Consider the following 26,163-nt stretch of genomic DNA (forward strand, 5'->3'; position numbering starts at 1 on the left):
TGATAGGCACACACCTATTATCTGGATGTGTGTGAGTGTGTGTGTGTCTGTCTACCTCACTGAACTGCCACAGCTCGCAATCTCATGCCAACATTGTTTTTGATCACAAACATATTCTAAAGGTTGTCCATTTTACACAATCTGCCTCAAATTATAACAGATTATTTGGCACATTCAGAACTATAAGGTTATACATTTTTATAAAGGACCATTTACCTGGTCATTTTAATGTAAACATCCCCATTTTAGCAATAAAGGGCCATGCATAAAACTGCTCTACAGATGTATGAACCTGTTAACATTTCACTCTTGTTTATTATTAGACTGCAGTCAGCAATAATGGTATTGCTTAAAGTTTACTGTATCTTCCATGTTCTGCTACATCCTTACAGTTATAACCGAGTAGGCATTATACAGACTAAAATGACAATCTGACAGGTCACGTTATTGCTGACTGTTCACTGACTGACTCATCCGGATCATATGTTTTTATGACTCCTCTGTTCCACTTGGTTAGGAGTTTCGCTTTGCTCCTTTTGGTGTGTTTGTGAACACGTTAAGTTTCGTTTCTCCGGACTGAGCGGCTGTGTGGGTGCACCTGCTTTATTGAACGTAGCCTGCCGGCCTCAGTGTTGCTGCTCTGTAACACGAGAGACAGAAACACCGCCCCTGTGGACTGTCCGGGGATATAAAGAGAACCGCTGTCTCCGGAATCTATTCTGTGATGTAAATATACAGTAAGGAGTTCACTGTATTAGGTCGAATAATCCAGACGTTTCTTATTTGATCTTCAAACATCAATTTTCGATCATGGTTAATATAAAGTTATCCGTGTGCTGCAGAATTGGAGTCGATTTTTTCGAGTTTTTGAAGGAAAGTGAACGAGCATCCATTACAGACAGATTGGAATTAAGAGACATTTACAACAACGAGTTCAGGAACAGGTACATTCTACATAATAGCGATATCCAATAACATCTTCTTGTATGTATTTTTGACAGTTATTGTTAATACTTTCGAAATGTTTTTCTTTGCTTTTAAGGAATGCATTGCCCAAAGATCCAAGATTCAGTTCAGTTCTCTATGCCCTGATGATGTCCAAGAAAATAACAAGACGGAGGGACAATATCCGCTTCAACTCCAAGGTATGCACTTCCGCATTATATTGTGTGCACCTTAGCCTATGTTTAATAATATTTCAAATGTATGTAAGGGTAACCGCAACTACAGCTTTTGAAAATGAAAATGCAATGTTCAAACTGTGGCTTTCATCAGCTGCAACGAGACCCTTGTCCCTTTAATGGCACACTGAATATATTTCAGATTAAACCTAGAGTTAGAGGGAGCTGGATATACAACAGTCAATTACAAATATAATCTTAAAGAATGTAATTGTTTTAATTTATGGGTCAAAGTCTAATACATATCTGACAGGTCACATGCAATAGTGATGTCACTTTGCACCACAAGTCACTGCTGCAATGTCAAGTATACACATCTGTCTTTTTGTATCCTGGTTCTAAATAGTTCTTCTAGTTGATTGGTTATTTATTAAAAGGTCATTATAGTGTCGTCATTTCCAGGTTTTAGTTTTATTCACTCTCTTTCCTAAAGCGGTGTTTAAGTTCTTCAGTTGAACAAGAAGAATAATCACATTTTTGACTTTCTTTTTATATTTATGAGGTTTATTTATCATTATTGTTAGTTTATATTTTGAAATTGTATTGAATTTCAATATGTTAAGTTGGTGGAATCATGTCTGAAAAAATCCTTAAAATACGCGCACAGAGAAAAAACACCACATGTGCCTTTTCAAAAAGGTGTGGATACCATTATATCAACTGTAAGCAAATCGTCAAAACAGAGGACACTGTTACTTGATTGGGGAATTTTCCATTTTAAGACAAAATTTACATTGCAAGTGATCCTTTGCACAGGTCACAGCTCTTTTTCTGGACCAGTGGCATTCACCAAAGAGACGCCAGCCAGAACCAGTCCTGAATGGAGCGGCCAGTCCCGGGACAGTAGAGACCTTTACCTCTGCAGATCAGGCATTAACGGGAGTTCGAGCCCGAAGGAATCTTGCGAGTCTTCTGATGACCAGCCTGAAGAAAAACAGGTAACGGGTGCCAAATATTATGAGTCCTCTTTGTTTTTCAATGCTGACCTCCTACTATTTCTTTCTACTGTGCGATCCTCTTAAACCAAATATGTTCAGTATTTTTTTGTAGACAACTCAATACAAACAAAAACTGGAATGCGCCACTGTCTACAGACACAAGGCAAAAGTAATTAAACCTGCTCTTTTTTCTCTTCCACAGGGCTCAATTCATCTCCGACAAACATGGTGTCCGCATCGACACTGACACTGAACAGTTCCGGAACGGGAAACTTTCCCTGCGCATTGATGACACATTTGAGGTATTGATGTTGTAAACCAACAGCATTCTCTGTTGACCATCTGCTGAAACACTTAACCCCTACTTGGTGGTGTAAATGTTAAGTTACACTGCATGAATATTTTTATTTTTTAAACAGTGTGTGGTAAATCTGAAGGTGGAAAACACTGGAACAGAACCTGTGTATTTCACCTACTACACCCCGCTGCACTGGCTCAGGGACTTCACGCTGAAGGATGAGCTCAACGTCACCAAGACAAACCCTCTGTGTCTAAAACCAGGTTGCGCATACATCATAAACAAGTTTCATTTTATCTTAATTTATGATGCCATATTTTGCTCAGCTGAGAGAGAATTTATGGACACAATAAACCGCTATGACTACACTAAACATTATGAACTGTTGCTGTCTATTGTCAGGTGCCAGTTATAACATCCAGGTTAACTTCCGCTGCAGTTTGGTTGGTTTCTATCCAGCTACACTGGCCTTTGAGTTCAAAGAAGACCTGCAGTCCTCCGCTGCCTTCCACATAGTGCGCTATATCGAAGCTCAGTGTGTAACTGCCTTAGGACTGGAGCTGGCTCCTGTAGCCCCCTACAAACCCCTCCCCCTCCCTGCCTGGACCCCCGAAGAGTGCTTCTTGATTGACGATGGGCAGAAACCTGAAGGGTACCATCATTCACTCAGCACAATCATAAATATACTGCAGATGTAACAATTTAAATGTGATATGTCCCCTGGTGATGTATCTAAATGTTTCCATGTTGTCTCCTCTTTCCAGGCTGTCAGTGATGCAGCTCAAAAATGTGGTTGAGCTGAAACAGTATAGAATACCACCAAACATGGCCCTGCTCATCCAGTCACTGAAGCAGCTTTACTCCTGTGATAGAAGGTACATTGAGTTTAGTTTTTGATATTTCCAGTAGATAAAGGATAACACTTTTGTAATAACTGGAAAGCCTATCTTCACTTACACGTTTTCACTATGATGTTAATGTCTATAAAAGGTCACAGTGTAGCCAATAGAAAATACATTAACATGCAACTGATTTGCAACAGAAAAAAACAGTTCTAGAAAAAACATAAGCCTGGTCAGTTATTATTTGTCTTTCAACATAATGAGGAAATGTTGGTATTTAACTTATCTGGCTAGTCGCAAAAATGTTATGATACTGAAAAAATCTATTAAATGTTCACGTACAACACATTTTATACATTTTTGCCCAAAATACCCAATCTCGCAATACAATATATACTTGAAGTGACTGTTGCTTTATAAACGTTATGGTATGTTAAGACACAGGTGATGGAAATACTGTAGTTTTAGTTTAGTTCAGATAAATTATGCAATGGCTTAAAATAAAAGCTACAACTTTTATCAACATTTAATCAAAGACATTATCTTACCTCAACCAAAGTGTTTTTGTTGTGTATATTGGCATTTCCATTGAGTCTATGGGTGACTCAATGCAAATGCCAATATTCCTATTTATATACAACTGCAATAATATAGGTACTGCCACATTTGTTCATTCCCCTTTTGTTATTTTAGAAGGGCCTTGCTGGAAAGTCCCCTGAGCTGGGAAAACTACACTGAGAAGTTTCAGCTGCTGCTGTATCTGGAGGAGCGTCAGATGGAGGTGGACATCAAGAGATACAACATCCCCAACAACGAGAAGGAACACACCACCATGTCCAGAGACAAGACCAACAAGAAGCTCCTCATGCTGGAGGTTAATATGTGCTCACTCTCATTCACTCAGTGCTGGCATAACCACTCTTTGCTTCACTTTTTTAAAACGGGTACCAAAAAAAAGTGCATATCATACACCAAAGTTTAAAGGTCCCCTATTATACTCTTTTTCATCAATATAATATAGTTCTCAGTTATATACAAAACATTTCTCTGACGTTTTTTGGCTCGAAATATCAAACAGATCATGCATTGTAGCATCCCATAAACCCCTCTGTTTGAGTCCTGTTTCGAAAGTGCTGATTCTCTGTTTGTTACTTCAGATGAAAATAAGGTGCCACTCCCAACGCCCCCGAGATATTTGGTTAAAAATAACAGAATGGTGCTCTAGGAGGAGATTCAGGTGATAAAGTGGGGGGGGGGGTTACCTTGGTTGGTTATTGGCTCATGGTTACACAAGCCAAAAAATCGTTATGACATCATAAAGTGGCCAAAATCTGATGAGCTCATTTTAAGACAGGTTTTTATTCTTAGAATATAATCTCTTAATGCAGAGGGGACACATATTTATGTATAAAAGACATGAAAAAGTGGATTTTGCGTAACAGGTGACCTTTAAGCCATATAAAGCAAGCATTTGTGATGTGATTGTGTATGTTTCACGTATTTAAGCCATTGATATCCATTCATTACAGGTGTCTTTACAGTATGTGATGGTAGTGGGTGGGTTATGATGCAATATGATGAAGATAAAATACATACATTTAAAATGAATTTAATAAACATTGCATTATATTCACCTGCATATTCTCTTCCTTCCTGTTTCACTTTCTCGTGCCAGTTGCCCGGTGTGGCTGAGAACCGCCCGTCTGTTCTCCGGGGGGATTCCCTGCTGGTGTATCCTGCCGGAGAAAAGAAGGTGAAGTACCGCGGTTATGTCCATAGTGTGCTTCTGGACAGCGTCAAACTCGGTTTCAGCTCAAAGTAAGATCCCTACATTATTGTAAAATACTATAATTAGCAAATAAAAGTATTGATTTATTACGTTTTTTTTATTATCTAAGAGTCACACAGTTTGTTGTGTGTTTGCAGGTTGCTGGATCACTTCATAGATAACATGAAGTTCAATGTTGAGTTCACTGTCAACCGGCTGACTGTGCGTGTTCAGCACCGAGCGGCAGAGCTGGCAGCTGTGTTCAAACTGGGAGAGGTGTTGTTCCCCGTGGCAACCGCTGACCCCTCCCAGCAAACTGAGCTTCCCGACCTCAGGTGAGGCATGCTAGCATATACTGAAGACTGTATCTAATGTTATATAAAGATTCATGTTTGAGCTGGCTATTTCAGTGCTAAATGCTGTATTCAAAATCCATGCCGGTTTAGAATAATTGGTTGTGCAACATTGCTAAACAAACCCTGTGACTTTTTTTACTTGCACATGGAAGAAGTCTGTTGCAGTCTTAATACAGCATGAACACGACACAGACAGTAACCTCAATAAGAGGACAATGTTGGGATCAGAGCAATTGTTTTTTTTCAGAGGGGGTTTTCAAATGTAGCATGTGTAGCTCTCTCTTAGGATGCTCCAGTTTACCATAGGACACACATAAGAAAGGAAGCCTTGAAGCACATTTTCTTTCTCAGTTAGGAAACTTCCTAAGCATTTGATGAGATTTACTGCACGTTCACAATGACTCTTTCATCACATAATACTTTTGTTCCTCTATCTTCATGTCAACAGGCTTTTTGACCGCAAACTGGAGGGAAACCAAGAGCAGTATAAGGCCGTACAGCACATTGTGAACGGCTCCTCCAAACCGGCCCCTTACCTGGTGTTTGGCCCACCTGGAACAGGTACAGCAATTATCAGCATATACATTTGTCTCGTCTTCAAGGGAGACAAATTAACAGAGAGTGTACCCCATTGTTTAAGCAATTTAGATTTGAGCTGATATCATACTAGCTGTGCACAAAGCCATCCATTTAAAAGCACTTGCCTTGACTGTTCTATTCCTGTTTAGGCAAAACTGTGACTGTGGTGGAGGCGATCAAGCAGATAGAGAAGATGCAGGCCACCTGCCACATCCTGGCCTGCGCTCCCTCCAACAGCGCTGCTGATCTGCTCTGCATGAAGATCCTGCAGCACGTGGAAAAGCACAAAGTGTTCCGCATGTACGCCAGCAGCCGCGACCCAAACTATGTCCCAGAAGAAGTCAAAGTCAGTGCCCATTCATTAATCGCATATTTTTTTAAGTTAATCATTGCATAACTGACGTTCACATCTTTCACTCTCAGTCGTGTGGTCACAGTTAGATTATTTACACCATAGTGCGAGTTGTGATGCATAGCAGTGGCATCAGATGTTACAGGACCATTCACTTACTTACTTTCTGCCATACTGCTGCATTTTGTGTTGCTTTATACTTTAAAAAGTGTCTTTTTATAGCCTAATGGAGTTTTTGTGGTACTTTCACAGGCATGCTCTAACCTGTTAGTGGATAGTTACCTTTATCCTGCTAAAGAGAAGCTGATGGAGTATAGGATCATGGTCACCACTCTGTTAACAGCTGGAAGGTAGTGAATGACATTCTCAACTGCATGACGGCATCAAAATTACATTTCACAATTTTATTTTGCAGTATTCACATCCAAATTACTAACAGTCAACTCCTCAGATGAACTTCTATGGAGGTGCTTTTACTGCCTTTTATTAACTCTCTGATTTCTGCAGGCTGGTCTCAGGAGACATTCCTGACGGTCATTTCACCCACGTGTTTGTGGACGAGGCAGGACACTCTGTGGAGACCGAGAGCTTAGTCCCATTAGCAGGTAAAAGGAAACAAGCAGTGTGTTTTTCTGTTATTGAATTAAACTTGGTATGTGTTGCTTAATTTTAGTTTATTGTGTTATAAAGGGCTCCTCAATGCAACGACTGGTCAGGTTGTTCTGGCAGGAGACCCCAAGCAGCTCGGCCCCATCCTCAGATCCCCTTTTGCGATGAAATACGGCATGGGTAAGTGATGACACACTCACATGTAAGCTGTTCTGTTTATAACAAAATGATAAACACTGTAGTTTTGCACATACAGTAACTGCTTTTCGTTTATGCATATACTTTAAAGTTCGCCTATTATACTGTTTTTCATCAATATATTATAGGTCTCAGATATATATACAAAACTTGTCTCTGAAGTGTTTGGCTCGAAATACCAAACAGATCGTGCATTGTAGCATCCCATAAACCCCTCTGTTTCAGCCCTGTTTCAAAAGTGCTGATTCTCTGTCTGTTACTTTAGATGAAAATAAGGAGCCACTCCCCACGCCCCTCTGAGAGATATTTGGTTAAAAAGAACACAATGGTGCTCTAGGAGGAGATTCAGGGGATAAGGTGGGGGGGGGGGGGTTACCTTGGTTGGTTATTGGCTAATGGTTACACAAGCCAAAAATCATTATGACATCATAAAGTGGCCAAAATCTGATCAGCTAATTTTCAGACAGGTTTTTATATAAATGGATCAGGACAAAAATGTAGCTAATCTTTTTTCCTGAAACTTTCAGAATCTCTTTACACAGAGGGGACACATGTTTATGTATAAAAGACATGAACAAGTGCATTTTGCATAATAGGTGACCTTTAACGTAAATAGCAGACTTGCCCTTCTTGTGTGTGTTACTGGAGTTTAAAGGCTCTGCTGTCTGCAGGGTTCTCCTTCTTGGAGCGCATGATGAAAGATTGCTCTCCCTACCAGAAGGTGGATGGCGAATACGACAATCGCTTTGTCACCAAACTGCTGAAAAACTACAGGTGTTGTAGAAGACATGGATATAGATTACACCTCGACAGACATGTTATGCTTGATATCGATTAATTTATTACGGTTGGTCCTTTTCAGGTCCCATCCTGCCATTCTGGAGGTTCCCAACGAGCTCTTCTATGAGAGAGAGCTGCTGTATTGCGCAGATGAAATTCTACGCAACTGTTACTGCGGATGGGAATACCTCAAGAATAAGGTAATGCTTCATCTTTTAGCACGTACACACACTGGACAGACGGTGTCAATAAGAGTACAAAGCAATATGCCTGCACCTTAAGACTTCATTGTGTCATTGTTATTCAATATATAACAGAGCCATTTATTGTCCTTCTAGAGCTGAAGATATTTGTTTATCCAAGGACATTTTAAACATTTTGTGGTGTAAGGATTTGCTTAGTTTCTCAGTTATATATTGAATATAGAATTCAATAGATTATGATGTGCATCACACTTGGTTGGTATGCACATGCACTATGTACATTTTTTTCTTCTTGCAGTTTAGTCCACTTCACAACAACTCAGTATGTAATGTAAAGTTTTCCCAAACCATTTTATTAACCCCTTTAAATTAAAAATACCTCCCAGAACTTCCCGGTGCTGTTCCACGGTGTGACCGGTGTTGATGAGCAGGAGGGCAACAGCCCTTCATTCTTCAATGTAGCAGAGGTGGAGGTGCTGATGGACTATGTGAGGAAGCTGATGCAGACGCAGGGCAAGAAGGGCCTGGCCATCATCTCCCCCAGTGACATCGGCATCATCGCCCCCTACAGGAAACAGGTCAGAATTAACTTAACACACATTGAATAAAATGTACAATGTAGCTTATTGTTGCATTACTGCAGTCCAAGTACAAGTTGAAGTACAACAATTATTATTATTATTTGTGGATTAAAAGCAAGAGCTGTTTTATCTTGATGTCACAGGTGCAGAAAATCCGCAGGGCCCTGGACAAAGTTGCGAAAGAGCTTAAAATACACACTATGAAATCTCTAAAGGTAACAATATTTTTCACACTTCAGTAAAGCAAATCAAACAGAATCAGTGTCTTTAGTGCGTTTACATTCGTGTGTGTCAGGTCGGTTCGGTGGAGGAGTTCCAAGGCCAGGAGAGGAGAGTGATCCTGGTGTCTACGGTGCGGAGCAGCCCCGATTACGCAGAGGTAGACAAGAAGTTCAACCTCGGCTTTGTGAAGAATGAGAAGGTATGAAACACCAACACATGCACCGTGTATATACACACAAAACATGATTGTGACACATGCTGCTCTCTCTTCCAGAGATTCAACGTGGCTGTGACTCGAGCCAAAGCCCTGCTGATCGTGGTGGGAAACCCCAGAGTGCTGGACGCCGATGCTACCTGGGCCCGGTATTTGTCGCCAATATCAGAATATTTACATGATATTTTAAGTGTATTCACATTTTATTTAAATGTCAATGTAATCATCAATACATGAAGACAGATACAGCGCTAGTCGCATGGCTGACTGGTTTCTGCTTCAATTAAAAATGATATAATAACGTTTACATTTTAATTTGAGACAGCAATCCCTGATAAGATCCTTTTCTCCCTCCCTGCAGGTTCATAAAGTACTGTCGAGATGAAGGAGGCTACACTGGCTATGAGCATATGGAGGAAGACGATGATGTGGTGTTCAGACTCTCTGCCCTCTGCATCGACATTGGCATTGGTATTCAAGGTAACTTGCAGATTTTTGAATTTTCATTAATATCTTATAATACACTTTCAATTAGTGTAATTCAAAACTGTCCACCTCTCTTTGTTTCTGTGAATCTTTTCTCCCCAGTGGAGACAGAAGAGAGCGCTGTTCAGCAGCTTCTGGACCCCGAGTGGAGGAGCGACCTGTGAGGAGAGGAGCACAAACCTCCCTCCTGATACATTTGGTTTGCAAATGACATGTGCCTTTAATCCCTTCAAGAAATTGAGCTTGATTGGCATCTTTCTAAAAATCTCAGTTTTTATTGGTTTATGTAAACTTTATGAACTCGACCAAATGTGAGAAAGGAGCAGCTGATAAATGTTAAGAGCAGACCAATTGTCTAAGCTACCTCGGTGGACTGCACTCATTCCACTTAACTTGAAACAGCTTGTAATATTCACAACAAATTATTTGGAGACTTAAATCTTAAGTTTTAAATGTATTGAGATGAAAATATTGAAAAATATTATTTTTATCGACTGAGTCTCAGGGTTGTTATACTTTTTTTACTTTTCTTAATCATCACTGCTTTTAGAATAATGAATAAAGGTGGGGTAGGTAAGTTTGAGAAACCGTCTCGAGATACACTTTTTGTTATATTCCATGGAATGCTCTTAACATCCCGATAGCAATGAATATCTTAAGTGCTTTGACAAAAAATCCTTAAAAAATGTTCATCTGTGGAAGCCGTAGTGCTGTAAAAAGTACGACCAATCATTTTAGCCGGCCCGGCTAAAATAACTGGATGGCCTACCTGCCTGTCAGCCTTCCATCTGTGCACAAACTTATCTCGTGCCCTCATTGGTCATGTGCGCGTTCGTGTGTGTTGGAGGGGGGGCTCTGTAAGGAAGTGGCAGATTTTCTCCGGTTGTGTATTTTCAAATTCTAGCGATCTCGAGCCGGTTTGTCAAACTTACCTACCCTACCTTTAATTGTTTAATCTATTTATAAATCACTTTTAGACAATACTGCCTTTTTCTAACCAAATAAAAAATGTTAATGGTCATTTTTGAAACTGTAATGCATTTTCTGAAAATTCTGAAGTTTTCTTATGTAATCCAAACAAAAGTCATTGTGCTATTCAGAAAGTTATACAAACCATGCTGGAACATGAATGTAAATGCATTTATAAAAAGATTAAAAACTTTGAAAGATTTTGTGTCAGCCATTTTGTACAAATATTTAAAAAGAAATGCAAGCTAAACCAAACTAGTTAAGATTACGCAGTATTTCAAAAATACTTTAATAACATTCAACACATCCCACTCCTGTTTGTAAAGCGTCATCACAATCAACATTTTATCGTGGACTATGACGTGTGATATTACAGACGTAGAGGCACTGTCCAGAAATGAGCCAAACCCGTAACATTCTGATCTCCATGGAGCTGAATGTACTGGATGAAAAGATCACCACGGTTGTTGCTTATGATGTTGGTAAGATCAATGTAGGGACTAGAAAATATGCTTATTGTCAGTGGCATGAAATAGAACCACTGGCTATCCACTCAGCTATCCAATCACATTTCAAGGATCGTCCCTTGTGTGTAGAGTCAAATAAAGGCCTGTTACACAAAAAAGCCCCAGTTTTAAATAGTCATGGGTGCTAATGATCTGTGAGCCAAACCAAGGACATGGCACATAGGTAAAAACAACATCTTATCTGTCATCAAGCTGTCATTTAGACATTTGTATACACATAATATGCCTATAATCTGTCTGAATATTAATCTGTAAATGTATCTAAACCTGCAGATTGAGTACACAGCGATATGTACTGTGTATTGTGTCCATGACAATAGACCACTGTTTTCAGTGCCGGCTTATGCCATCGCCATGGAGGACAGACGGAGCAAGGTGCTGTCCAAAACCTCTCTGCACAAATAGTAACTGCTGCTTCAGTTTATGTAGGTTTCAGTGATTAATGCAGAGTGAACAGGCTCTAAATGTAGTCCTTAATGTCAGGAGAGAAAGGCTGGGGAAAATGGAGGTCTGCTGATTTAGCACTTGGTGAAATAAGGGTGTAGAATGAATAGGTGGGACATTATGGGTGGATCGTGACTGAAGCTGATGTATAAAAGGAGACTAAGGAGAAGCAGGGGTTCCATAATGTTAAAGGAAAAAAAAATGCTATTTAGTGGAAATGTGACTCACAAAACCTTCTTTGTAAACAACCATAACACAGGCATGATATATTTGTAAAGTATATGCACATAGAAATACAAACATACATTCATATAGGAGGAAGGGACAGGTTGTTCACACAAAGGGGCTGCTGGAGGAAAACCAAAGAACAAACAAACAAGTGTGTGAGTAGCAGAGGAAAAGTTTAGAAAAAAAAAAGGCTGATTTGTTTTGCTTTTAAAAACGGGTGCGTCAGTCCTTCATATTATCCTGTGGCATATATTGTGAAGTAAGTATAGTCCACGGAAGCCATTGATTTAGGTTTTCTCTAAGTTTGCGCTGTGTGTAAGGGGGGAGTCGTCCCTCAGGTGCTGATTGGCCGACAGACTCCGTCCCTTCACAGCAGCAGGCAGGCGCCCCTCTTCTTGTGCTTGCGGACCTGCAGCGCCGCCCTGGTGGCCATCTCGAACACCTCCCGCACGCCGTCCTTGGTCTTCGCCGAGCACTCCAGGTAGCCGAAGGCACTGATGCGGTTCGCCATGTCTCTGCCCTCCTCAGACTTAACGGGCTCCTGGAGGGTCAATATACAGGCAGTGGGTTAAAATGATGCTGTGGATGTACACATTCAACAAGGAGATTGTTTGTTTTGGGAAATGGTTGAATGCACCTTAAGAATTTACTGAACTATTCACAAGTATTTACATTTTATGCAAATGTCAAACATCTCATGGGAAATGAATACACCTTTTCATTTGTCTGACTGTTGAGTTATTTCCCACCCCCTTCCTGTCCATAGTAAACTCCAGTATCCATGTATCTCCAGATTCAGTGATTTTTTTAGGTTTGGATGAACTGAATAAAGCACTCCTTTATAACTTGAGAAGGTTCTCCTTAAACTATTTAAAAACCTTGGATCAGAATGCTAATCCATCGGCACACAGCTAAAAGTTGTCTGACCTCATGAAGGGTTAACATTTTAGAGATAAGTGGTTCTCACATGACAGCAATGCTACAAACATGCTGATCTTAAGAATCTATGATATTTTGCCGTAGATTAAACTACCCAACAGAGTATATATAGTAAAAATAGCTTATTAAAAAAAACAGCTGCAATAAAATCCAACATTCAACTAAATGCAGCAGTAAAACTAGTCCCGAACATGATATAATAGTACAACATTGACAGGGAACCTTTTTTTTGTAATACTTTAGGCACAAGGTTGGTGATAATACTAACATAATTATACTTAAATATGTATTTTAAAAAGGATACAGAAACACACACACACCTGTTTCATCTTGGCCAGCTCTCTGCGTGTGTGTTCATCATTCCTAAGGTCCTTCTTGTTACCCACGAGAATGATGGGGACGTTGGGACAAAAGTGTTTCACTTCGGGCGTCCATTTCTCGGGAATGTTCTCTAGAAGGAAGAAGAAGAAAAAAAGTGAAGTCATTATGCAGCAAATTCCAGACTTCTTTCCCTACATGGGCAGTGGGGAGAGGCCCTCACCATTTCCCTTGTGACTGCACAGACAAACATTGAGAGGTCCCTGACCCCTCCCTGATACATGCTGGAGCCTGCTAGACCAAAACTTGTGCTGTCTTGGAGGAGATGCCAGAATACGATTGAGTAGGCATCCCATCTGGAGCAAAGCCCATATCTAAAAACCTCGCGGGAGAAAGCCTGAAGTACACGTGACATTTCCGACATACGCTTCGAAACCCTCCCAGCAAGAGCAGCTACGTTAAAGTCCAAAAATGTGTTTGTTGTTCTTGTTCCCTCCTTGTTAATGTAGAAACAAATACATCTCTTAAAGTCTATAAAAGAACCATTCATCAGAGTCAATTAAAAAGAGGTCAACCTTGAGAACTGTTTATAGGTTATTCTATTAACTTCCCGTTGAATAAACATTTTTGTTTTCAACTGTATTTAAGTTACAACTTCCTAATGATTTATTCAAACAAGTTTAGCTGCGAAACAGTCATGTGTTAAGAAGTGTGGAATCACCTAATTTACTGACTAAACCACAACAGTAAACAGCTGTCTTAATGGCAGCCAGATTCATTACACCAATGGTTTAATCACACAAACACCATCTGAATAAGTTATCATAAAATGGATCATTCATTGCATGATGTCTGCCAAAAGGTTGAAATCAGGGAAATGTACTGGAAAAAACATAAATTATTCAAAAAGGGAAAACCTCAGAGAGGCAGTGCAGTATATTTCACTCATTGTGGTTAAAAATGTGGAAATATAATGGAGCATTTGCCAAATTGCCTTCCTGCATCTCTATTGATTATCACTCTTTCAAAGCACAGTTTTCGATGCTCAGAGACAACTTCTGTTATCAGTTTCATATATCAGTGATACAGTAGCATCAGCAATATCATTGTTTTTGCATCTGTGAATTAAACCCACATATGGACTTTTTCAAGCTACCAAATCAAAAAACATTTATCAATTTTTGAATCAGATTATTTCTGTGTCACTGACTTTTATACCTGAAAATGACAGAATAATTCAGAAAATGTTACTTTCAGTGTTGCTCGTGTGTTAGCAATTTGTGTGTAACCTTACCTAAACTGTCAGGGCTGTCTATGGAGAAACACATGAGGATAACATGCGTGTCGGGGTAGGAGAGAGGCCTCAGCCTGTCGTAGTCTTCCTGACCTGCTGTGTCCCACAACGCTAACTCCACCTGAGGAAACGGGAAGAAAAATCACACGAGTGAGGCAAGTGGCTACTAGCTAGAAACTCAATTTGAGACATCATCAAAACAAAGAAGGACCTTCCCACTTCATCAACAGCAGGATGAAGAGACAAAGACAAAATGGGCAACAAGAATAGGAAAAAAGAAAACTAGTCCCCAGAGGTGGACATGGTTCCCACAAGATGTTCTTAGGTTGTTAGTCAACTTCTAGAAGTACCAGAGAGCCTGACCTGTTCCAGATTTTTAAAAACGCAGAGAAAAAAAGCATTGGAGTTCAGCCGGGTCAGAAGCACATGCTGGCAATCCTACAATTCAAGTGGGAGCCTAGTAGCGGCTTTGCATTCATCATCTTGATTTTGGCTTAAGAGTCTCCAAACTCTTAAGCAGGCTTTGGACTGCAATCATAGTTCCTAGTTTATCTTGTGTCCTAGTGATTTAATCATTAAACAACCTTGTAAACATGACAACCACAGCCTCACTGGCAGTTTCCATGATATATCAGCGGACTGAGCTGAGCCACATCTCCTGTTTGGGAAACTGGGCAACACCAAAACATGACCAAGCCTTTTCCATTTCAGCTGCTTTTGGAATCTTTTACCATTGAGTGTCTCTCAGGAGCCGGCCTCCATCTGTGGCCTGGCTAAACTCCTCCTTGAAGCTTTTGGTTTTGGTTGTTGTAACCATAACAATATAACTAGTGACGCTGTTTCACTGACTCATGCAATATTTCATTCATATTTTTAAATGCATCCGTCTACCACAGTTCAGAGGCTTATAGTACAGTCCATCTTGTATTATGCCGCACAGGAGACAGGGACAGGAAATGGGACATTAGTCATGTTGAATGGGGGGGTTTCAACACATGGAAGGAAGGTGGCACTGATTCATTTCCTGTTGTTGGCTGGAGGTCTGGCGCTTTATAACAATGAAAGAAAACACACATTTCCTAACAATAGGCATTTTCCCAACGGATCTTGATGGTACTTGGTTCTCATCAGCAGCATTGTTGGTTGAGGTGCTCACACATTTAGCTTTATAATCCACTCTGAACTATAATATAAAACCTAATGTTCATGTCTTAGCATTTTAAAGACTGGGACAATTTGATTTAGGAAATTTGGAACTTTCTCATTTTGTAAAATATTAAATAATTCATCCAGTTTTGGCCTCAAACTGTTATTGAGATGAGTTCATTTTAGAAGTTTAGAGGGAAAATGGTTCCTTGGTAATAACTCTGTCATCTGTAACGTGACAACAACCACCACACTGTTAGTATGTAAGAAGTGACAAGTGGGGTTGACTGGTATTATGCTAACAATGTGTAGTATTTCAGAAGAGTATCATGTTTTTAAATGTATAATTGTATTCAGTAAAGTAACTTCAAAATGAAAAGTATATCCAAATTGTGCAACATTTTCCTCACTGCTAATTATTCATAATCATCCACAAATGTAAATAAAAGTGACATTTAAAAAAATAAAGTACCTGTTTCCCATCCACTTCAATGTCAGCGATGTAGTTCTCGAACACAGTGGGGACGTAGACCTCGGGGAACTGGTCCTTACTGAAGACGATGAGCAGGCAGGTCTTCCCACACGCTCCATCCCCAACTATCACCAACTTCTTCCTGATAGCAGCCATCTGCAAACAGAATACACTGAGGTCAGTCTATATATTAAACAATGAGACGAAACATCAGTAAAGTGGTGAGAAGAAAGTGTCTTCAACCAGAGGGGGGGGGAGGGGGAACAATGCAACCAGAAATAGTACAGTGAGGCGACGAGGGGAAAAAAGATGATCTAAGTCTATTTTAGAGCCGCACCCTCTTCCCTTCCTGTGCGGCATCCTGTGTGTGAGGTGGAAAACAGAGTCCGGCTGAGGGTCTGCACTGGGAGGGGTGAGGGGGGGTGTGAGCAGTGGGAGGGGAGGGAACAGGAAAAGAGCCACAGTGTCTGTAATGCTGCAGCCTCAGTGCTCTGACACAGTGCTGCATGTGCACAGACTGACACAATCACATTAGAAACAACCCTCGTGTGTCTTCTACCTCCCGGTGGCCTGGGATCTAAAGCTCTGGATGTTATTGTTGTCTCCTGTATTGCACACAATCCTCTTTGCTTGTATCCATTAAAAGGTGTATGCGTGCCATTGTATTGTGTCAGTTACGTGAGAATGACCACATATACAGTATGTGAGGGAAATGTGGAAATATCTGGCCACACACACGGATCGATAGCCATCTCCCACAAGCGGACTATAATGGAGAGAAGGCAGTAGGGGATGACACAACGTACTGGCGGCCTGCTAACAATACAGCTTTCACCATCCTACGACTAGCTGGACCAAAACAAAGACCTACCCTTTTGCCTTCACACCAAGTGTCAAAGTCAAACAGCACTCAGGCACAGAAAACAACCGGGTGGGGAACAAGGTGGAGCATTTAGCAGCTGAGGAGCAGTTAGTGGAGCGAGAAAGGGCTAAAGAGGAAAAATAAGCACCCGTAACTAAGGATGCTGTTTTTGTATCTACTGGGTTAGTAAATAAGAATCTGTTTGATAACAAGTTCCCCATATACATGTAGGGGTGATTATATGCAATGATTCTGTTTACAACTTGTTTTCCCTGCAAAGTGGCCAAAAATAACTTATTGCAGGCTTAAGAAAACAAGAAGAAGGCCTTACACAAGAAAGCACTTGAAAAATAACTGAATTGATAATCATCAACTTCATAAGATCAACAAACCCAAACACATACACTGGTAACTGCAGCATGACCCATATCATGTTGTGCTGTGGGATGGTAAACAGGGTTTTGCTGCACTTATGTGAATAAACAGTTGGTTCCTCTGAACTGGTCAGCAGGTGGGCTGGGGAGGTCCTGTTGATACCAAATATTTAGAGAAACTAAAGCCAGTTCAATTCTTACAGGCCGCATGGTGGCTCCTCTACGCACTGACCAACACCGTTTATTCTATCATTTAAAGACTTCATAATGATATATCATTTCTTTCTACAGCTTAGTTTAAAGAGATAATGAGCCCAGACGTTTGTGGATGGTCAAGAATGACATTTGCATTTCCACACCCTTCCTTTGATTCTCAGCTTGTGTTGGCCCCGGCTACCATTTTCACCACAAGAATTGAAAAGACAATTGTTCAGTTTCTCTCCCACTCATTCAATCAGACCAGTGTGTTGTCAGTTTGTCTCTGGAGAGAGCCACCTGTTCTCTGTGATAGCAGGCTGCTGCTTCCACCCACCCACACCCACACACCCACCAAATGGAATAATTCAATGTATACGACAGTGCCATAGCTAAGTGTGTTAGGTCTAAAGGTGTGTTTTGCTCCGCTCACCGGTCCCTCACAGCGGGCAGAGCTGTAGCAGCTGATCTCTCTCTCTCGCGTCCGGTTATACTTCACTCGCGTTTATGTCCAAATCCATCAGCTAGTTCTAGCTAATGATATGGCTGCTGCCCCTCCCTATACGCAGATCACGCAGACTCAAACCTCATCTTATGCCCAAATTCCAGCTGAGAGGGTCTTCTCTACAGCTGGCCTGATTGTGAATCGCCTCCGCACCCGCCTCTCCCCTGAGTAGACATGCTCATATTCTTAAACAAGAATGAGTATTGAATAGCTGCATTCTGAGCATAGGCCCTGTTATAGGTTGTTGATCTCTGTTGTAATTGTTATGTTGTTCGTGTATGATCCCTCTTGAACCAAGTTATGTTTTAAGCATGAAAGCTGTAGGCCTATAGCTGTCAACTGTTCAAACTGTGATCACCAGCTCAATACATTTGACAAATTCGACTTGGTTTCTATACTTATTTGAACATGTATTTATTTATTTTTCAAAATTAAATTTTTTTTTTTTTTTTAAACATTTTTCCCCACATTTTTTTTTTTTTTTTATAGATTATGTACATTTCGGTTAACCGTTTTTTTGGGGGTCGAATATTCGAATATACATTTGCTTTCAAATTCCCATCCCTAGTATTGACGAGGAGCTCTCTCAGCGACTGTGCCAGAGGCAGCACACGGTGCTCAGTGGGGATAATGCCCCCTTCCCTTTGCTCCAATGTGTGGGCACACTGTGCTAGAAAAAAGGCTGGGACAGAGTCTCCTAGGATTTCTTTTCTAAATAAGAGTTGATTTTAGGGTGCGTTCTGCTACCCTTAAACAGTGATTTATACGACAGGTGATTAGAGTTTATCAGTAGAAAGGCTGAGCAAACCAACCGCCTGTTCAATATGCCAATACATGGATACACTTTAACACACTTTTTGACAACAATGAAGAATGAGTGGCCAGCTGTAAAGAAAGCAGCTGTGGAACATCTTGATTTTTTTAAAAGAAAGTGTCATGGTTTTTCTATTTAATAATAACTCATCAACTATCCATTTGTATGCTATATTACACAGTTAATAGTCTCTGCTGGTAGCTCCAGTTCAGCAAACAGAGATGGCGTTAGGTGAACATCTGCAGGTGCTAGTGATGATTTGTTTTCCCATTTTTGTCCTTAATTAAACAATTAAATGCAAATTAAATGCAGAGCATCATCTTGGAACATTGTGTGCAGCTATTTATTGCTATGCCATTTGCTTTGTATTATGACAATAATATTTTAAGTCAGGCCTTGATTTCATGTAACGCAAGTAGACCTTTATCAGTGTTTGGGGGAAATTGTTTTAGAGTGGAAAACAATCAAAATACACTCAGTTAAAATTCAAGTGAATATCCTGGTTACATTGAAATTGCTCATATAAGCAGAAGTGAATTGGACAGACAAAGCCGCAGACGAAGCCAGTCACATGATCACACACACACACACACACACACACACACACACACACACACACACACACACACACACACACACACACACACACACACACACACACACACACACACACACACACACACACACACACACACACACACACACACACACACACACACACACACACACACACACACACACACCACACACACACACACACACACACACACACACACACACCACACACACACACACACACACACACACACACACACACACACACACACACACACACACACACACACACACACACACGTCTCACAAGGTGTGTAACTGTGCAAAACACTCCGTTTTCACACGTGTCCCAGGAAGAGTGATCCTGTGTTGCGTAATGTTTGTCCCCGTGTGCTGATGCAGGGGACAAAGTTCTCGTTCCCCGTACATGCTGCAAAGACGCTTATTGCTCCCTCATTTCTCCCCTCTCACCCCAGATTGGTTACACATTAGCCAGTCTTGGTCATTAGAACTGGTAAGAGGAAACTAAAGCAATAAAAGACACATTCTAAATCACATGGATCAGCAGACTCAAGGTTTTTAGAGAAATACTGCAATTTGTGGACCATTTGATAAAGACAATAAACATACAGGCTCTGTTATTAAATGTCATGTACAAGACGAACTGAAGCATAATCATCGAGGTATGTTTCTAGATGTGTTTTCACCTCAGTTGTTACAGGACAAAGTGTCCAACTGAACACAAAAGTGAGGGGCCATAAAGCTAAGGTCTTATCAGTCGCCTATAAGCTTTGAGACTTATCTCCAGAAGTCCAAATGATAAGCAACGTGAGACTCACAGTTACTGCAAGCCATATCTCATTGTGATGACATTGAGCATGGTGACCGACACAACAATCCACAGAATCTGAGCTGATCCAGGTACTTATCGATGGATCCATGCTGACTATAGTCGCAATGCATTTCAAGTCTTTACTTGTTTTATTCCTGTGTGCCAGCTGTTGAAAAATGCCCTGCTGTGTCTTGTAGAACCAACCAGAGTTGTGAGTGAACAATGCGTGGAGAAAACAGCTGTTCTCTTAATGATATTTTCAGCAGCACGAAATGCAATGAGCTGCTTTGGGATTTAAAAAATGCTTCTGTTTCAGTGGCAATACGCAGGTAAACCGCACCTTTAAATTGTTGGCAGGTGCATTTTGGCTTAAGTATTTTGAGTGTGAAGCTGTCCAACTTCCTGCCACCCTCAATGGGAGTGACTTGACTGGCAGCCCTATTATAAACCATTATGATATTATTCATTTCAAAAGGTTTTGCATAAATGTGACATCTCATCACATGATGCTTACCACCTTTGCTACGGCTGTGTTTAGTAGGCGTAGGCTCTTAACCTACGCAACCTTAGGTCATATGACGAGGCACTGCTGCATGTATTTCCAATTAAATGCATGCTAGGGCACATTCCTGGTGGATTACTATGCAACATGAAGAGCATATTTCTACTTTTCACATTATGAAAAGTTTCCAACGTGATGACCTTTGAGAAATATAAAATACCATCTCAAAAAATGATTAAGTCCAATGAAAATCCACACAGAAACCTGAAGGTCTTGTCTCATTTTCCCATCTGTTTGACAAAGCATGGGAATTGTGATTTGGTGAATTATGTTATGTAATGGATGGACTACAACTTACGCTTGTTTCCTCTATTTTGTCAAATTCTAGGTGCATTATATACAAAATCTCAGCCCCTAAAGATGTTGTCCAGAAGTTACTGAATATGGGCAGAGAAATATAAACATTGAATAAGGACACGATAAACAAACAGGATTGTAGCTGCTCAGAAGGCCTGCAACTAAAAACACAAATGACTCAGCATTTTCTCCCGATTACCTTTTCCTTGGGAACTGACAAAAGCAGCTCTGGTGGGACAGCTCCCTGTGAACTGTGCACTAACAGCACACTTGTAGGCGCCTTATGAGCGAGGAGTTTGAGTTGTTACAGACACACATTTTTTACTGAGTGTTAACAGTTCAGGTATCGACACACTGATTAGTGTAAGCAGCAAAAATGCATTCCACGTGATGATTAATAGCAGGTCACTGAATGCTCACACACACAACTCTGTCAGACTGTGTAACATTGTGGGAGGACGTAAGCTTGGAGGAATGTCTCACCCACTTTCAACACCCCTCACCCTTTTCTTCTAAACACACAGCATCCCTCCCTCCAACAGTATCTCCTCCTTTTGCTCCTGGTTGAAATGTTGAGGACTGGATTATACATGAAGCACAACATGGCCGACATTTCTGAGTGTCTCTGTGAACGAGAACATGGCACAGATTGGGAACAAGTGTCATGTACAGTTGATTTATTGTGGATTGTACAATCCACGTGGAGCAAAAATACAAAAAATGTACATCAGTCTAACCCTTATCGCGCTGTGTTAGAAACCATGGTTTTAACACTGTTGGGGTCTCGATGGGCAGTTTAAATAAAGCCTCAACATTGATGAAACGTAACTTTTTTTTATCGTCAAAACCCGCTGCCTACATTACCCACAATGCAACTACAACGGCCAACAGCTGAGTCATGGATTTAGTTTTTTTATGCGACAGGTCTGGTAAGCTTACTTTTAGAATTGTTTTCAGTTTCAAACGTGTTGTCTTCAGACGCCACAAATACTGCCCAAAGGAAGTAATACACTCCTGTAAGTCCTGTTAACAGACTTAAGCATGAATTCAAGTTTTGTTTTAAAGGACACTATTAAAGAAGCTGCCGGCTGTACTTTCTTTTAAATGCAGCGCTCCTTAATTGACCAAAGTACTGAGAGTTCTTCATTCATTTCAATGAAGACACTTGAGGCTAAGTGTTCAGTATGGTGCTGTATAATAAAGCTAACTAAATATTTAATGCTTAAGTATACATACTGGATCGAACTCTGATTAAAACTGGCTAACAAATTGTAGAGAAGTGGAAGCCAAGCTCAGATTATGGAGGTTGAATACAACTAGAAGTGTCTGCTCAGGATCCAGGCCAGGGAAGCAGCTCAAGAACGAGAACCTGAAATAGGACAGAGCCATTGAGACTCCCCCGGCCCGATTCATCACAGTGCACACAGCTCAGAGTAGAGGACGAAGGAGAGAGAAATATCACACAGAATCATCCTTTCATCCGCCCTCTGTGCGCAGAACAAACACACAGAGAAGTCAGACAGATCGAGGGAAGGGAGGAGAGGCGTGGTGATCAAAACTGCTACATGAACGTGTTGTAGCACAAGAAACAGATAGAGAAACTTAAAACATACCAAAGTGTAGTGAGTAGCTATTTCATTACTATTCCATAATTACGGGATGAATAAATGTGGATTTGGAAGGGAGCTAATCAAGGTTTTGTCTTCACTGTTCCTTTATCTGCCTCTCTCCTACACATCCTCCTCCGGTCTCTTGCTCTCCTCATCTCATTCTTTTCCTCTCTCCCTTTTCCTGTGTTGCAGTGTGATGTCACCATCAGGCAGCTAATGTACCGTATCCTTAGGGTGCTGCATTCCTCCTTTCCGACTCACACACAGCACAAATGAAAAGCCAAGGCTGACACACATATATTCAGCTTGGATGGAGTCACCAACACCACCACAGATCCTCTCATCCACCCAGTCCATCTGTGCTCTGCAGTATGTGAAGTGCGAGGGTTGAGTTCCCATTGCATCTGAATATTATTCATATGCAGCATCAAATCTGAATTCTTTTAAATGCCTTATGTTTACCTTTCAACTTTGGCTGCAGTGAAATGCATAAATAGCTGCACCTAAGAGATGTGTAATCACCTTTTGTTCGCTTATGACAATGAGGCAGAAACACTTCCGTTTTCAATGTTCAAAGCCTGCACCTATAAGCTGGACATATTCAGACACACACACACACACAGATGTAGCCAACTCACTCCAAATACTGAAGGCCCTGATTCCGAATTAAAAAATGACTGTCAAATGTTGATATATGATTAAAGGTTTAACAGGGAGATCCTTTAATTGATGCGAGTTGATAGGCTCAATGTTTTCTTTAAGAGAAGACTCAAACACTCATTTTTCAGTGGAGCTACGATCTTTATCTGAATACAGACAACAGCGTCAGAGAGCACAGAATAGCCAGCAATCTTATTACCATAGCAGTTACATTATTCACAACACAGCTGTATACACAGTGTAGTGCCTGCAGCCTTTAGGTTTTCCATTACTCTTCGATAATACAAGAGTGAGGACAGATAGAAGGTTTCATGAGAGATGTGTTAGCATCTCTGCCTAACAAATCTGGGTTATTTGCCAAATGGGAACTGGATCCAAAAAAAAGGAACGGGCTATCATGCACGGACTCTGATGCTAATGTTACTCAGAAGAAATGTTTAGATTTACAAATTGGGCTTTTAGGGATTTCCTGAAACTGCAAGTACCAAGATCCCAACAGGAAACCCTCCCAGAGATAATTCTCCTCCCAGATGATTTTCTCTTCTACATCTGACACACGGACCAGCCCACAGACACCATTTTCCAAGCGGCCATGTTTGTACATCACCATCAGATAACTACAAAACAGAAAGTAGGCTAAGCATTAAACTGTGTTTGGTGTAAAAGAAACTGCTTGCAATATGTTTTTCAGTATGATACTAGCCTCCCTGGAAATCACTGTTGATGGAAAGTTATCCTGACTAATCTAAGACCGGATTCTGTGGAACATTGTGTTTGAACACATTGACTGACAAGCACCTATAGCTCGACAATACACAAAGTAGCAGATAGAGTACAAAAAAAAAAGAGCTGGTAGGATGGAAAAACTGTTCATTGGGCAACCCCCTTTCCATCCCACTTCCTAAAGCTTTGCTAGGAAGAACTTCCTGTGTTTGCCTCAGTCTGTAGGTCAGTGTTGGAGAACATGCCAAGGGGAACAAAATGGAGTTCAGCGCCAGGGTGAAATGGCCTCTGGCAATCCTGGCATATATGAGATGTAGCTCCATAACAGCTCCATTAAGGCTTATGTACTGACCTAGCCATTCAGCTTCTTCTGAGATGACCCCAATAAGGCAAGAAGAAAAGAATAAGGCTGCATTCCACACATTACATACACTGGTGGTGCGGCTGGGTGGGAGTGTCACTCAAATGACCCATTTAACTTCAAGTGACTGCACTATGATTGACATCTTAGTACTCCCTCATGACAGAGTTGTACAGCAAGTTCATTCCAATGCTTATATTCAAACCAATGTTGTTCCGACACATATGACATTTACTGGCTTCTTGATCCACAAAAAGTCCCGATTCAAAACTATAACCGTAAATCATTTGTATAACAATATCGAGGAAATACATTTAATCGTATTTCTTGTTTATGCACCACAAGTCAGAGAAAGGCTTGCAAACCATTAATAAATCAATGTTTTATTTATAGGTATCTAACTTTTTCAATACTTTAATTGCTTTCTTGCAAGGATTTCTCCGTTGATATGCTCTTTTTTTTCAAAAGAGTACACCACAACCTACATTTGTTTGGAAAAACATATGTTGGCTTTTAAATAGAGCCCACTTCACTCTGGATTACATCATTTGATAAAGTGAAAGTGAAAACTGATGATTTTGACAACAGCAGACATCACGACTTCTGCTTTTACATGAATGTGTTCTAGATGGGGAACTTTCACAACATGTCCTGACACTGCAGTAGCACTGATTTGTGTTATTTGTGTATGACTGGGTAACACTTCCATTTCTGACCACTACCTGCAAACAGCTTAGTCAGCTGTTCATCAATGACATCATACTTTCTCCTGTAGTAGCCACAAAAACACCTGACTCCCCAGCAAGCACACATATAGAACTGAAGATATGTGTAATCATTCCTCCTCGGTGTATCTGACTGCAGTTTAACATTCTGTGTGCTGGGAAGCGTAGAAAGAAACACAAATGCATTTTGTGCAGCTGCAACATGGCATTAGTTTTGCAGATCTCATATAAAATAAAAACAGGGAGCCTTTTTGTCATGGGGGACGTGCAAAGACATGCGGAACGTGCAAAGACGAGCCTGTGAGATATGAGGGTCTGTGCTACAGGAACCGAGCAGCACAACAAGGGTGTGGTGACTCCGAGAGGAATTTCCTCGGGACGGATACATGTTTTTATCAGTTATTAAAAGAAAAACAGGCGAAGATAAGAGACTTTTGGACCACACAACTAAACAAATAAGCTCACTCACACAGTTGTCTAAAAGTGTTTTGATTTTTTTGCTTTACAAAAATTCCTGTTCAAAGGAAAACCATCCGATGCCATCAACTCCCCTTTACTAGTCAAACAGGTTAATGAAGAGAAAGAGGCGATACAGTTTTAACAGCGAGTAGAAATGCTTTCTCTCTGCCTGAAGTCCGTATCATTAAATTACGTAATGAAGTAAATTGTGGGTAGAGACAGGGCTGGGTCACGGTGGAAGGAATGCCGAGAAATGACCGACTGGAGAGAACAACCAGGCGTGTCCCCAAGTTGATCTTACTTTTCATCATGTATTACTATCAACTAAATGTCGAAACACTACAGCCATTCCGCTGAAAAACTTCTAAACGAGTAACAGGTTTCCACTCGCCGAGTTGCTGCTGGACCTCGGCTCCTTAACGCGTCTATTGAAGCTACTTTTCCTATTTACATCAACGTCTTCTTCAGGTTAGGCTGAATTAAATGAGTTTAAGTAAAAAATAAAAACTCTTACCCTTTCAAGAGTGAGCTGTTAAATTGTTAAAGACCTCCGTGTTCCCCTCCTGCTGTCTTCCGTCCCTTGAAGTCAGAGTAAAAACCAACCAAACCGATACTCACAAGACCCGCCCATGATGCTGCGTTCATAGTCCCCTCCAAAATGTTAAGGAACAATTTGTAATAATTT

At 40.7% G+C, this 26,163-nt stretch overlaps 2 protein-coding genes across 2 annotated transcripts; one reads left to right on the forward strand and one right to left on the reverse strand.

Annotated features, from left to right (window-relative positions):
- Positions 1 to 718: 718 nt before the first annotated feature.
- LOC117494056 (putative helicase mov-10-B.2) lies at positions 719 to 10,776 on the forward strand. Its single transcript, XM_034144727.1, has 23 exons — positions 719 to 944; positions 1,043 to 1,145; positions 1,938 to 2,119; positions 2,322 to 2,421; positions 2,539 to 2,680; positions 2,820 to 3,069; positions 3,182 to 3,292; positions 3,953 to 4,133; positions 4,935 to 5,077; positions 5,186 to 5,362; positions 5,832 to 5,944; positions 6,112 to 6,308; positions 6,567 to 6,664; positions 6,822 to 6,919; positions 7,005 to 7,103; positions 7,793 to 7,895; positions 7,984 to 8,101; positions 8,491 to 8,682; positions 8,829 to 8,900; positions 8,981 to 9,106; positions 9,182 to 9,270; positions 9,483 to 9,601; positions 9,710 to 10,776. Exons 1-23 carry the CDS (start codon positions 811 to 813, stop codon positions 9,769 to 9,771), a joined length of 3,009 nt encoding a protein of 1,002 aa, XP_034000618.1. The 5' UTR covers positions 719 to 810; the 3' UTR covers positions 9,772 to 10,776.
- A 70-nt stretch (positions 10,777 to 10,846) lies between these two features.
- Positions 10,847 to 26,104, reverse strand: LOC117494090 (rho-related GTP-binding protein RhoA-D). Its single transcript, XM_034144774.1, has 5 exons — positions 25,993 to 26,104; positions 15,945 to 16,100; positions 14,327 to 14,447; positions 13,035 to 13,165; positions 10,847 to 12,316 (listed from the first exon to the last, which is right to left on the reverse strand). Exons 2-5 carry the CDS (start codon positions 16,098 to 16,100, stop codon positions 12,143 to 12,145), a joined length of 582 nt encoding a protein of 193 aa, XP_034000665.1. The 5' UTR covers positions 25,993 to 26,104; the 3' UTR covers positions 10,847 to 12,142.
- Between the last annotated feature and the right edge of the window lie 59 nt (positions 26,105 to 26,163).

This window comes from Trematomus bernacchii, unplaced genomic scaffold, assembly GCF_902827165.1.
Source record: "Trematomus bernacchii unplaced genomic scaffold, fTreBer1.1, whole genome shotgun sequence".
In the NCBI taxonomy this organism is placed as follows: Eukaryota; Metazoa; Chordata; class Actinopteri; order Perciformes; family Nototheniidae; genus Trematomus; species Trematomus bernacchii.

Coding starts and splice junctions, on each gene's coding strand:
- LOC117494056 (XM_034144727.1), top strand. CDS start 811: ATGGTTAATATAAAGTTATCCGTGTGCTGCAGAATTGGAGTCGATTTT. Junction 5,945..6,111: donor GTTTGGCCCACCTGGAACAG/GTACAGCAATTA, acceptor ATTCCTGTTTAG/GCAAAACTGTGACTGTGGTG. Junction 9,602..9,709: donor CATTGGCATTGGTATTCAAG/GTAACTTGCAGA, acceptor TTTTCTCCCCAG/TGGAGACAGAAGAGAGCGCT.
- LOC117494090 (XM_034144774.1), bottom strand. CDS start 16,100: ATGGCTGCTATCAGGAAGAAGTTGGTGATAGTTGGGGATGGAGCGTGT. Junction 13,166..14,326: donor AGACAGCCCTGACAGTTTAG/GTAAGGTTACAC, acceptor TCTTCCTTCTAG/AGAACATTCCCGAGAAATGG. Junction 12,317..13,034: donor AGCTGGCCAAGATGAAACAG/GTGTGTGTGTGT, acceptor TTGACCCTCCAG/GAGCCCGTTAAGTCTGAGGA.